The sequence below is a fragment of the Hylobates moloch genome, unplaced genomic scaffold, assembly GCF_009828535.3.
Source record: "Hylobates moloch isolate HMO894 unplaced genomic scaffold, HMol_V3 SCAFFOLD_8, whole genome shotgun sequence".
NCBI classification, from domain to species: Eukaryota; Metazoa; Chordata; class Mammalia; order Primates; family Hylobatidae; genus Hylobates; species Hylobates moloch.
This window is the reverse complement of record NW_026652283.1, coordinates 80,284,481-80,295,280: the sequence shown is the minus strand read 5'-3', so window position 1 is coordinate 80,295,280 and position 10,800 is coordinate 80,284,481. Positions and strand designations below refer to the sequence as shown.

At 52.4% G+C, this 10,800-nt stretch overlaps 1 protein-coding gene across 1 annotated transcript; it reads right to left on the bottom strand.

Moving 5' to 3' along the window:
• Positions 1–1,040: 1,040 nt before the first annotated feature.
• Positions 1,041–10,800, bottom strand: CCDC71 (coiled-coil domain containing 71). Its single transcript, XM_032161572.2, has 2 exons — positions 10,733–10,800; positions 1,041–8,731 (listed from the first exon to the last, which is right to left on the bottom strand). The coding sequence occupies exon 2, from the start codon at positions 8,677–8,679 to the stop codon at positions 7,297–7,299; it is 1,383 nt and encodes a 460-aa protein (XP_032017463.1). The 5' UTR covers positions 8,680–8,731; positions 10,733–10,800; the 3' UTR covers positions 1,041–7,296.

Sequence of the window (10,800 nt, the reverse complement as noted above, 5' to 3'; positions counted from 1 at the left end):
TGTTTATGTATTTACTATGCCATACTTTTTATCATTATTTTAGACTGTGTGTCTTCTAGTTTTTTTTTTTTTTTTCAGTCTTTTTTAAAACATTTTTCAGATGGAGTGTAGCTCCATCGCCCAGGCTGGAGTGCAGAGGGGCGATCTCAGCTCACTGCAACCTCCACCTCCCAGGTTTAAGTGATTCTCGTGCTTCAGTCTCCCGAGTAGCTGGGATTACAGGTGTGCACCACAATGCCTGGCTAATTTTTCTATTTTTAGTAGAGACGGGATTTCGCCATGTTGGCCAGGTTGGTCTTGAACTCATGACCTCAGGTGATCCGCCTGCTTGGCCTCCCAAAGTGCTAGGATTACAGGTGTCAGCCACTGTGCCCGGTCAAACTTTTTTTTTTTTTTTTAGAGAAAAGTTCTATGTTGCCCAGGCTGGACTGGGACTCCCAGACTCAAGCAATCCTCCCATCTCAGCCTCTTGAGTAGCTGAGACTACAAGCATGTACCACTATGCCCAGCTTTCCTTCTCCTTTTTTAAAACAGTAATTGTAAAACATGGTCGAGCACTGTAGCTCACGCCCGTAATTCCAGAACTTTGGGAGGCCAAGGTGGGCACATAGCTTGAGCTCAGGAATTCAAGACCAGCCTGGACAACATGGTGAAACCCTGTCTCCGCAAAAAAAAAATACAAAAATTAGGCTGGGCACGGTGGCTTACGCCTGTAATCCCAGCATTTTGGGAGGCCGAGGCGCGTGGATCACGAGGTCAGGAGATCGAGACCATCCCGGCTAATATGGTGAAACCCCGTCTCTACTGAAAATACAAAAAATTAGCCGGGAGTGGTAGCCGGCGCCTGTAGTGCCAGCTACTTGGGAGGCTGAAGCAGGAGAATGGCGTGAACCTGGGAGGCAGAGCTTGCAATGAGCCAAGATTGTGCCACTGCACTCCAGCCTGGGCAACAGAGCAAGACTCCATCTCAAAAAAAAAAAAAAGAAAAAAAGAAAAAAAAAAAAGGCCAGGCACAGTGGCTCACACCTGTAATCCCAACACTTTGGGAGGCCGAGGCAGGCGGATCGCATGAGGTCAGGAGTTCGAGACCAGCCTGGCCAACATAGTGAAACCCCGTCTCTACTAAAAATACAAAAAATTAGCTGGGCATGGTGGTGGGTGCCTGTAATCCCAGCTACTCAGGAGGCTGAGGCAGGAAAATTGCTTGAACCCAAGAGGCAGAGGTTGCAGTGAGCCAAGATTGCACCATTGCACTCCAGCCTGGGCAACAAGAGCGAAACTCCATCTCAAAAAAAAAAGAAAGAAAAAAACTTAGCCGGGCATGGTGGCACAGGCCTGTGGTCCCAGCTACTAGGGAGGCTGAGGTGGGAGGATCGCTTGAGCCTGGGAGGCAGAGGCTGTAATGGGTAGAGATGGTGCCACTGCACCCCAGCCTGGGCAACATAGTGAGACCCTGTCTCAAAAAAAAATTAATTGTAAAACAGTCTCAGGCAGGTCCTTCAGGAGGTGTCCAGAAGAAGGCATTGTTATCATAGATGACAGCTCCACGCATATTACTGCCCCTAAAGATCTTTTTCAGTGGCTCAAGATCTGGAGGTGGAAGACAGTGATATTGCTGATCCTGACCCTATGTAGGCCTAGGCTAATGTGTGTGTGTCTTAGTTTTTATTTTGTTTTATTTTATTTTATTTTTTTGAGATGGAGTCTTGCTCTGTCACCCAGGCTGGAGTGCAGTGGCATTATCTCGCCTCACTGCAAGCTCTGCCTCCCGGGTTCATGCCATTCTCCTATCTCAGCCTCCCTAGCAGCTAGGACAACAAGTGCACGCCACCACGCCTGGCTAATTTTTTGTATTTTTAGTAGAGACGAGGTTTCACTGTGTTAGCCAGGATGGTCTCGATCTCCTGACCTCATGATCCTCCCGCCTCTGCCTCCCAAATTGCTGGGATTACAGGAGTGAGCCATTGGGCCTGGCAGTGTCTTAGTTTTTAACAAAAAAGTTTAAAATGTAAAAAAAAAAAAATTTTAATAGAGAAAAGCTTATCAAATACGGATATAAAGGAAATATTTTTGTACAGCTGTACATGTGTTTTAAGCTAAGTGTTATAAAAGCTGTAAAAAGTTAAAAGTCTGTAAAGTAAAAAAACTTCAGAAAGCTAAGGTTACTATTGAAGAAGGAAAAAATTTGTTTTTATACATTTAGTATAGCCCGTGTACAGTGTTTATAATCTACAGTAGTGTGCAGTAATGTCCTAGGCCTTCACATTCACCCACCACTCCTCACTGACTCACTCAGAGCATCCTCCACGCCTCCAAGTGCCATTCATGGTAAGTGCCCTATACAGGTGTACCATTTCTCAGCTTTTATACCATGTTTTTACTGTACCTTTTCTATGTTTAGATACACAAATACCATTGTGTTACAACTGCCTACAGTTTTCAGTACAGTCACATGCTGTACAGGTTTGTAGCCTAGGAGTGATAGGCTATACCAGATAGTCTAGAAGTCTGGTAGGCTATACAAGTACACTCTAGATGTTTCCACAACGATGAAACTGCGTAATGACACATTTCTCAGAATGTATCCCCATCATTAAACAATGCACGGTCACAGATGGGTTATTTATCAACTGTCTTTCTGACTTGATGTCCGTTCCAAGAAGGCAGATACCTTTTCTGTCTGCCTCCCATCAAACACTGCCCAGAAGATGCCTGACAGAGTGTACAGCTCAATGGGTGCTTGTTATACAAATACATAGATAAAGGAATGGGTCCATGGCTCCTCTCCCTGCTCCACACCTCAGGTCCGTTACTAAGATACAGGAGGTCTGCTACCTCCTGTATCTTTCCTCTGCAGGCCTCCCCTCTTTTCTGATCTGAGGTGAAAACAACAGCAGCTTGCAGACCTACCATGAGGGCTCAGGGTGAGCAGCTGGTAATAACTGCAGTTAAGGGGGGCAGGGAGTGCCCAGTGGGTGTAGAGAAATAACTAGTTTGGCATTTGTCCTGCTCTGGTACCCTCCTGGCCTGATTCTGAGCTCTCCTACTAGTCGTCTTTAACAAAGACTTCTTTACAAGGAAGGTGTTACATCCAGAGATGCCCTGGTGCCACCTAGACACAGGGACAAAGGGCAAAGGTCAGGGTCATGAATAGAGTTGGAGGAGCAATGACAGGTAAACTATGACAGGGGCAGTGATGGGGGCCCACAAAGGGAAGAGCTATGAGGGGCAGTGATAGGAGTGGAGACGGGGGACAGGTGAGGAAATGAGGAACTATGACGGGGCCTCACAAAGGGATTCAATAATGGGCAGAGACATTATGGAAATTGTTCCCCATGCCAGTCCCTATACACTGGGTACAAGTATGGGGAACAGTGATGGGGTATAAATGGGAGGCCACAAAAAGGACCATGATGGGGCAGGGCTGGGGAACGGCCCTGGAAGACTGAGCTTGCCTACTTGCCCTGTCCCACCGGTGCCCACTCGAGGCAGGGCCTCTTTCCCCCAGTATCTACAAGCTCTGTCCTGACACACAAAGGGTACAGGATCGCCTTTGGGGATGATTACCCTAAATCTCAGGGTTGTTTGGGTCCTCTACTGGAATGGCTGGGTCTAGAACTTTGAAAATTAACTGGGAGAAAGAAGCAGGTTTGAGCCAATTATATCACCTCAGGGCCCAACCCCCCTTTCCCTGGGCCTGACCTTGCCCTCAGTGGAAGGCTTGATGTCTGAGTAATGCTGGTCACAGACGAGGTCACTGACTCTGTGGCTAGGGGTAGGAGGGATCCCAAGAAAGAGGCTTGGGCAGTTGTGAACAAAGTATCTGTACATGTGCCAGGAGCGGCATGGTCCACTGAGTGCTCAAGGAGCACAGCTGCTAGGTGGAATGTCTGGCGAGTCACCAGGGACAAGCATCACTGGTGGCCATCAAATAGGGAAGCACAGGGTCAGCACTTGCTAAGCAAGCCTTCAGGCTGGGGCACTGGATCACTGGGAAAGCCTTGAAGTGGGTGAAGTAGAAGGCACCCTATAGGTCCAGCTGGATGGTGATGTTTTCTTTCTTTCTTTCTTTCTTTTTTTGAGATGGAGTCTTGCTGTGTTGCCCAGGCTGGAGTGCAGTGGTGCGATCTCGGCTCAGTGCAAACTCCACCTCCCAGGTACAAGTGATTCTCCTGCCTCAGCTTCCTGAGTAGCTGGGACTACAGGTATGTGCCAGCACGCCTGGCTAATTTTTTATATTTTTCTTTTTTGAGACAGAGTCTTGCTCTGTCGCCCAAGCTGGAGTGCAGTGGTTTGATCTCGGCTCACTGCAAGCTCCACATCCCGGGTTCACGCCATCCTCCTGCCTCAGCCTCCCGAGTAGCTGAGACTACAGGTGCATGCCGCCACGCCTGGCTAATTTTTTGTATTTTTAGTAGAGACAGGGTTTCATTGTGTTAGCCAGGATGGTCTCGATCTCCTGACCTTGTGATCCGCCTGCCTCGGCCTCCCAAAGTGTGGGGATTACAGGCGTGAGCCACCGCGCCTGGACAATTTTTTGTATTTTTAGTACAGACGGGGTTTCACTGTGTTGGCCAGGATGGTCTCGATCTCCTGACCTCGTGATCCTCCCGCCTCGGCCTCCCAAAGTGCTGGGATTACAGGCGTGAGCCACTGTACCCGGCCTTGATGGTAACTTTTTTTTTTTTTTGAGATGGAGTCTTGCTCTGTCGCCAGGCTGGAGTGCAGTGGCGTCATCTCGGCTCATTGCAAGCTCTGCCTCCCGGGTTCACACCATTCTCCTGCCTCAGCCTCCCGAGTAGCTGGGACTATAGGCGACTGCCACCATACCTAGCTAATTTTTTGTATTTTTTAGTAGAGACAGGGTTTCACTGTGTTAGCCAGTATGGTCTCAATCTCCTGACCTTGTGATCCCCTCCGCCTCGGCCTCCCAAAGAACTGGGATTACAGGCATGAGCCATCGTGCCCGGCCGATGGTGACATTTTCAGCACCTGCAGCCATAAGGCTAGTGAGTGACCAGGCCCTGACCCCATACCTCCACACATGGGCACACTGCACCCTCACCACTCTCTGCCTACCAGGTGTTGTTGCCACCATGGCCACGCTGGGAGATCACGTTCTTAATGTCATGGCCTCCCTGGTCGCAAGAGTCACAGGGGCAATTCTGAGTCCTGGGTTAGGACTCAAGGAAACTGACTAGAGAGGTTAATGATCAGACCTCTACTCCAAAATTTCACAGCACAGGCCTCTAGCTCCTGGCAATGACCCAGACTCCCAACAGGGCTGAACCAGCCCAGGACACCCAAAGAAACCAGCCTCCGGAGCCCTCACCTGCAGGTGACTGCCAATGAAGTAGGGCTCAGGGCCTACTGGATGAAGTTCGAAGGCTCTGGCTCTGGCCCCAGCCAACAACCAGGATGCTGATGCAGCCAGATCGGGAAAGGATACCTGGCACTCCCTGGGAAACTGTGTAGGAGCCTGGACTAGGAGGGGCAGGGTCTGACTAGAGATCCTAGGAATACCCACCCCCCTCCGCCCCACCCCACAGGGAACCTTGATTTTTTTTCTTTTTTTTTGAGACAGAGTCTCACTCTGTCGCCCAGCCTGGAGTGCAGTGGCGAGATCTTGGCTCACTGCAAACTCCGCTTCCCAGGTTCAAGTGATCTTCCAGCCTCAGCCTCCCAAGTAGCTGGGACTATAGGTGTGCGCCACCACACCTGGCTAATTTTTGTATTTTTAGTAGAGATGGGGTTTCACCATGTTGGCCAGGCTGGTCTCAAACTCCTGACCTCAACTGACCCACCTGCCTTGGCCTCCCAAAGTGCTGGGATTACAGGCGTGAGCCCCAAGCTGGGCTGCCCTTGAGGAGCTGAGTGTGGCTCTCAGGTCATTCCCCATATTCACATCATGAATGAAAGAGCTGTCAGAGGCAAGTAGCATGCAGGGTAGTGGGGCGACAGCACAGCGGGGAGCAAGGTCCCAGAGCTTGGGAAACCAAAGGAGGACACACCCAGGGGACGCATGCCACAAGATGCAAAAGAGGCAGGAGGGCACCAAAAAGCACAGAGCTTCTCCACAGGTCTACCACCCAGGGCAGCTGGCAGCTTATGGGGCCTAGACAAACCCAGAAACAGAAAACATCTGATTCTCACTGAAATGATGCCCCTACCCCAGGGAGGGGGAATGTGTGCCCCTCCCTGCCAACCCCAGGCACTGCCATTCAGCCTGGGCAGCCAGTGATGGACTACAGATGGGCAGGACAGTTACCTCCTTCAGGTCCCAGGGCCCAGCCCCCTCTCTAAAGCAGGAAGGGTGACAATGTATTTTAACATATGGACCATGTTGGAGGGCATGATGAGACTGGACCTGGGAGTAGAGAGAGCACTTAAAATTCATACAGAAAGCACTGCTGAAGAGGCAGTCATGGAAAACCTCACCCAACCAAGGAGAAAATTATTTGGTCATTGAGGGCAAGCTCTGTGGTCCTGACTCAACCACCAGTACCTTGCCACCAAACAAAGTTGAGGATAGTTACTCTCTCCCAGAACAGCAGAGGGGGAGAAGCACCTCAACCCCTTTGGGCCTGGTCCCACACCAGAAAAGCCCAGGCTAAGCCCCAAGATTTTAGCCAGGCTGTCTGTTTGGTCCCTAGGGAGAAGCACCACAAAGGCTCCATTCCAGGACCTAAAAACCCACTAGCTGCAAGGTTCCCCATGGAACCTACTGTCCTGCATGGGGCCTACTGTCCTGAATGGGGCCTGTCTGGATCACAAACCAGAGCAGCCTCAAAGGGAAGTGTCTTACTTCATAGTGGCTCTGCTCCTGCATTCAGGGGATGCCTCTCAGACAACCACAGAAGCCAATTTCCCCTCATCTCTCCAAAGGGGCCCAGGAGCTGCCTCCTCCCACAACCCCCAGAAATAGGCAGGCCTATTTCTGGGACCACTTTCCCTATATCTTCAAGCTGGCCTGCCAGCAGCCACACACACACAAAAGACCATGGAAGGTGGGCAGGGAGACTGGAAGGTGGAAAGGTATAAAACGTGATAGATGGAACAGTAGACATACAACTTGAATAACAAGTCACAGTGCATCGCGCCATGAAAACACCCCTCCCGCCCACCCACCCCACCGTACCCCACCCCCTCTAGTTTCTGAAAAGAGGCTGGTGGTCACCAGGGCCCTAGAGGTACCCGGAGTCCTCAAGATTGTGGAGTCCACGGGCATAGCACACTGTGCCACTGGCCACACAGACAGCTGGGCTTAGTTTCCCCAAACATTGCCGTGTGAAGGAATCAGACTGCTGAATATGGCAGCAATGGCTGGAGCCGTATTACAGGTGACAGGTTCACGCGGAGGATCCGCTGAGCCTGCTGCCGCACCTCATCATCCGAGGACCGCCTATCTACCTTTATGGCACGGAACTTCAGCAGCTTTGCTGTTCCAGGCCCTAGCCATGCCTTAGGAGATCGGGGCCCAAGACGTGTTCTCTTCTTGGGAGGAAGATCTTTTGCCTCCTCAGCCCTTTTCCTCTTCTGCCCAACAGTCTCAGGGCGGTTTTTCTGGCCCTTCCTTGTAGTTCTGGCCTTAGCAGACCCCTTTGGCCTGCCTCTGCCCCTGGGCTGGGTCCGAGCCACCTTGGCCTTGGCCCGTACTACCTTGGCTTTAGCCTTGGCCCGTGCTGCCATGACTTTGGCCTTGGCCTTGACCTGTGCTGCCTTGGATTTGGCTTTGGCCTTGGCCTTGGCCCGGGCCTTAGCAGCCTTGGCCTGTGTTCGAGCCACCTTGGCTTGGGCATGAGCAGCTTTGGCCAGTGTTCGAGCTACCTTGGTCTGGCCTGTTTTGGTGCCCAGGGCAGAACCCCCTTTCATTCGCCGGACGCTGGGGAACCCAGTGGCTCTGTTGGTTTTGCTCTGGTGCCCAGAGCCTCGTCGGGGTCCAGCCCCAGGGCCTTTGCGAGTCAGACACTTGGGGCCCTTGCTTGTGGTTTTTCTGGGAGCTTTGGGCCGGGGGTTCCCTGGACCCTTCCCTGAACTTTTCCGCAGTTTCAGAGGAGAGTCTGCAAGTGAGAGCTGCAGTGACTGTGCCTTGTGCTTGGCACCCAAGCAGGGCATGGGAGTCTTAAGTGGAACCAGGGCCTCAAGGACAACAGAGAGCCGCATGGCAGGGTAGACACCTGGATAAAGGTGGGTGGGGAAGCCCACTGCTGCACCCTGGGCATGGCTGGCACTTGATTGCTTCAGAGAGCTCAGCAGCAGGTTGGTGGTAGCATGCTTGGCAAGAGCTGGTGTGGATGCTTTGGCCAGTCTGCCAGATAGCGGCACGGGAAGCAGTGTGGCCCGACCTGCAGGCAACCGCATGGCAGTTCGGGGAGCACTGGCTGGAGGTGATGTGGCAGTTGGGTTAGGGGCACGAGCTTGCAGTTTCGTCTGGCTTGGGGGATTAGCTGTGCATGAACTATAGCCATAGACATCACCACTGCGCAGGATGGTAGGTTGGAAGCCATCATCTCGCAGGCCCTGAAGGAAGGCCACAAGCTGGGCCTCTGTGGCACTGAGATCCTGGCTCATTGGGTTAAAGACAAGCAGCGCCTCTTCCAGGGCCTTCTTCCCTGCCGTGGAGATGCGCGACCAGGAGTGCACAGCTTTTTCCTCCACATGCTGAACCACCACACTCATGGCATTAGGCACTGCAGATCTGCCTGGGTATCCGCAAACCAGCGCTTGGCACCTCCAAGACAAGAGGAAAAGAGTCAATAAGAATGGCACTAAGACAAGGGGCCAGAACACATAGACAGGTCAATCAGTGCCCCAATCTCCATGACACTGAGAAATCTGGCCAGAGTGAGACACTTCCTGGTATAAAACCCTGGTCTCCTGATCCTCTACCATGCTGGGGCGGGAGGAGAGGGTAAGGGTCAGGGAGCTTCTTCAAGATACATGCTCAGAAATACCTAAGAGCCATCCAACCTGCTGCCGGGTCCCTGAAAAGATTTGAGCCTGGTACATTTTAATTCAACTCTGTATTTTCTGAGGCCAGAAACCTAGAATTACTCAGCTCTGGGAATACAGGCAATATCCCTGTCCTCAAGGAAACCAGGCTAGAAGACCAGAAAAAGACACCATTAAGATTCTTGGGAGTGAATGCTGGCACTCAGCTCAGTTTGCCAATGGGTCAGGAAAGGATTCCTGGGAGAGGCAACAGCTAGCTAGGATATGAGTGATGAATGAAAAAGGATTAGATTGAAATGGAGCAAAAAGGGGAATAGCTAATGCAATGGCTCCAAAGTGAGAAAGGGTTAAGGCATACTTGGTGTGGGATCTGGGATCTAGGTGAAAAAACAGGCGAGGATAGAGCAACAAAGAACCCTGAATGTTAGCCAAAGGGCCCAGACTTACACCCACTGTCCATGCCCATCTGTTTCTCCAGCTGCTGCTGTTCATGTGTGGAGCTGGAGTGGGGTGGGGGAATCTCCCTGCCCACCAGAAGTTTTGCTTTCAGTCTCTAGACACGGTACTCAGCAACCCATTTTCTAGCTCCAGAGGCATGGAGTCCTAATCAAGAGGCGGACTTTTCTTCAACAGAAACTAAAAAGCTGATGAGTAGCAGGTGCCAATGACATCTCTCTAGGCAACCAGGCAGACCAGGGACCAGGAAGCCAGACCAAGAACTCAATGTTTAAGGATAATGGGAGCCAAAGGCTGCAAGTAGGATGGTGAGTCAAGGGGACATAAGCGGTATGAACTGTCCTACCTAAGACTTGGAGGGCCACAGACCTCAGTACAGCCCAGATGGAGGTGACTGAGAACACCCAACTAGTCCCAGACTTCTTTAAAGAAGCTGTGGCCATCAATCATAACTAACATCTAATACCCAACCCAACACTGAGGGCTCCCAGAAGCAGGAGGCAGCTCCCCAGCTGCACCAGAGCATTAAAAGATCAGCCAGGATCAGGCAGGTCCCTCGGGCCATGAGGCCTGTCTGTGTAGTTTCTTCCCACCGCTCTAATGCAGCAGATGAAGTCTTCAGAATACCCTAGAGGAAATGCCCTGGGGCTCTTTGTTTGGAAACATTCTTGGATCCTCAGGTGTCTTGGGCACTTTCCCTCCCCAGAGACCGTTCTCCAAGCACAATCCTTGCACATGACTTTAGTTCTTTATTAATGTTTTTTGAGGGGATGTAGTTCCCAGAGCTGTGAACTGTAGAAGAGAGAGGGACCTATTTCCCACCCTCGCACGCGCCCCAGCGCAAATATCTGGGGTGACCTGGGCGCTCTTCCATCCAGGTTAGGCTGGGCTCTTGGGAGGGGTTTTCTGGGCTTTCGAGAAGCTTCGGAAACAGAGGCTGCTGCCCGGCCTCCGACTTCCCTTCACACGTACCCCCGGGGGAGGCAGGAGTTGACGGAAGATAGCGGGTGAGAGAGGCGCCATACAGGCAGACCGGGAGAGGGGGCAGATCGGGGCCCTCAGGCTGGGAGTGCGCGTCCTTAGAGCCCAAGCCGTGAGGCGGGGGTCACTGAGGCAGCGAAATGTACAGGGTGAACGGTGCTAGCCCGATCGGGACCGCACAGCCCCAGGGTGGGTTCGCTGGGCGCGGGGTGGGGTGGGGTGGGGGTCTCGGCCAGGCCGGCGGAGGACGCGGGTCCGGGAAGAGTTGGCCGCTTGCCCGTCCGCCCTGCCGCCTCGCGGGCCGCCCCTCCGCGGCGCGGCTAGGCCCGCGGCTCCAACCTACCGGCGCCGCCGCGGGGACCCAAGACGCGCCTCTGCGCCGCCTCCGCTGCTCCAACATGGCCGCCCGCT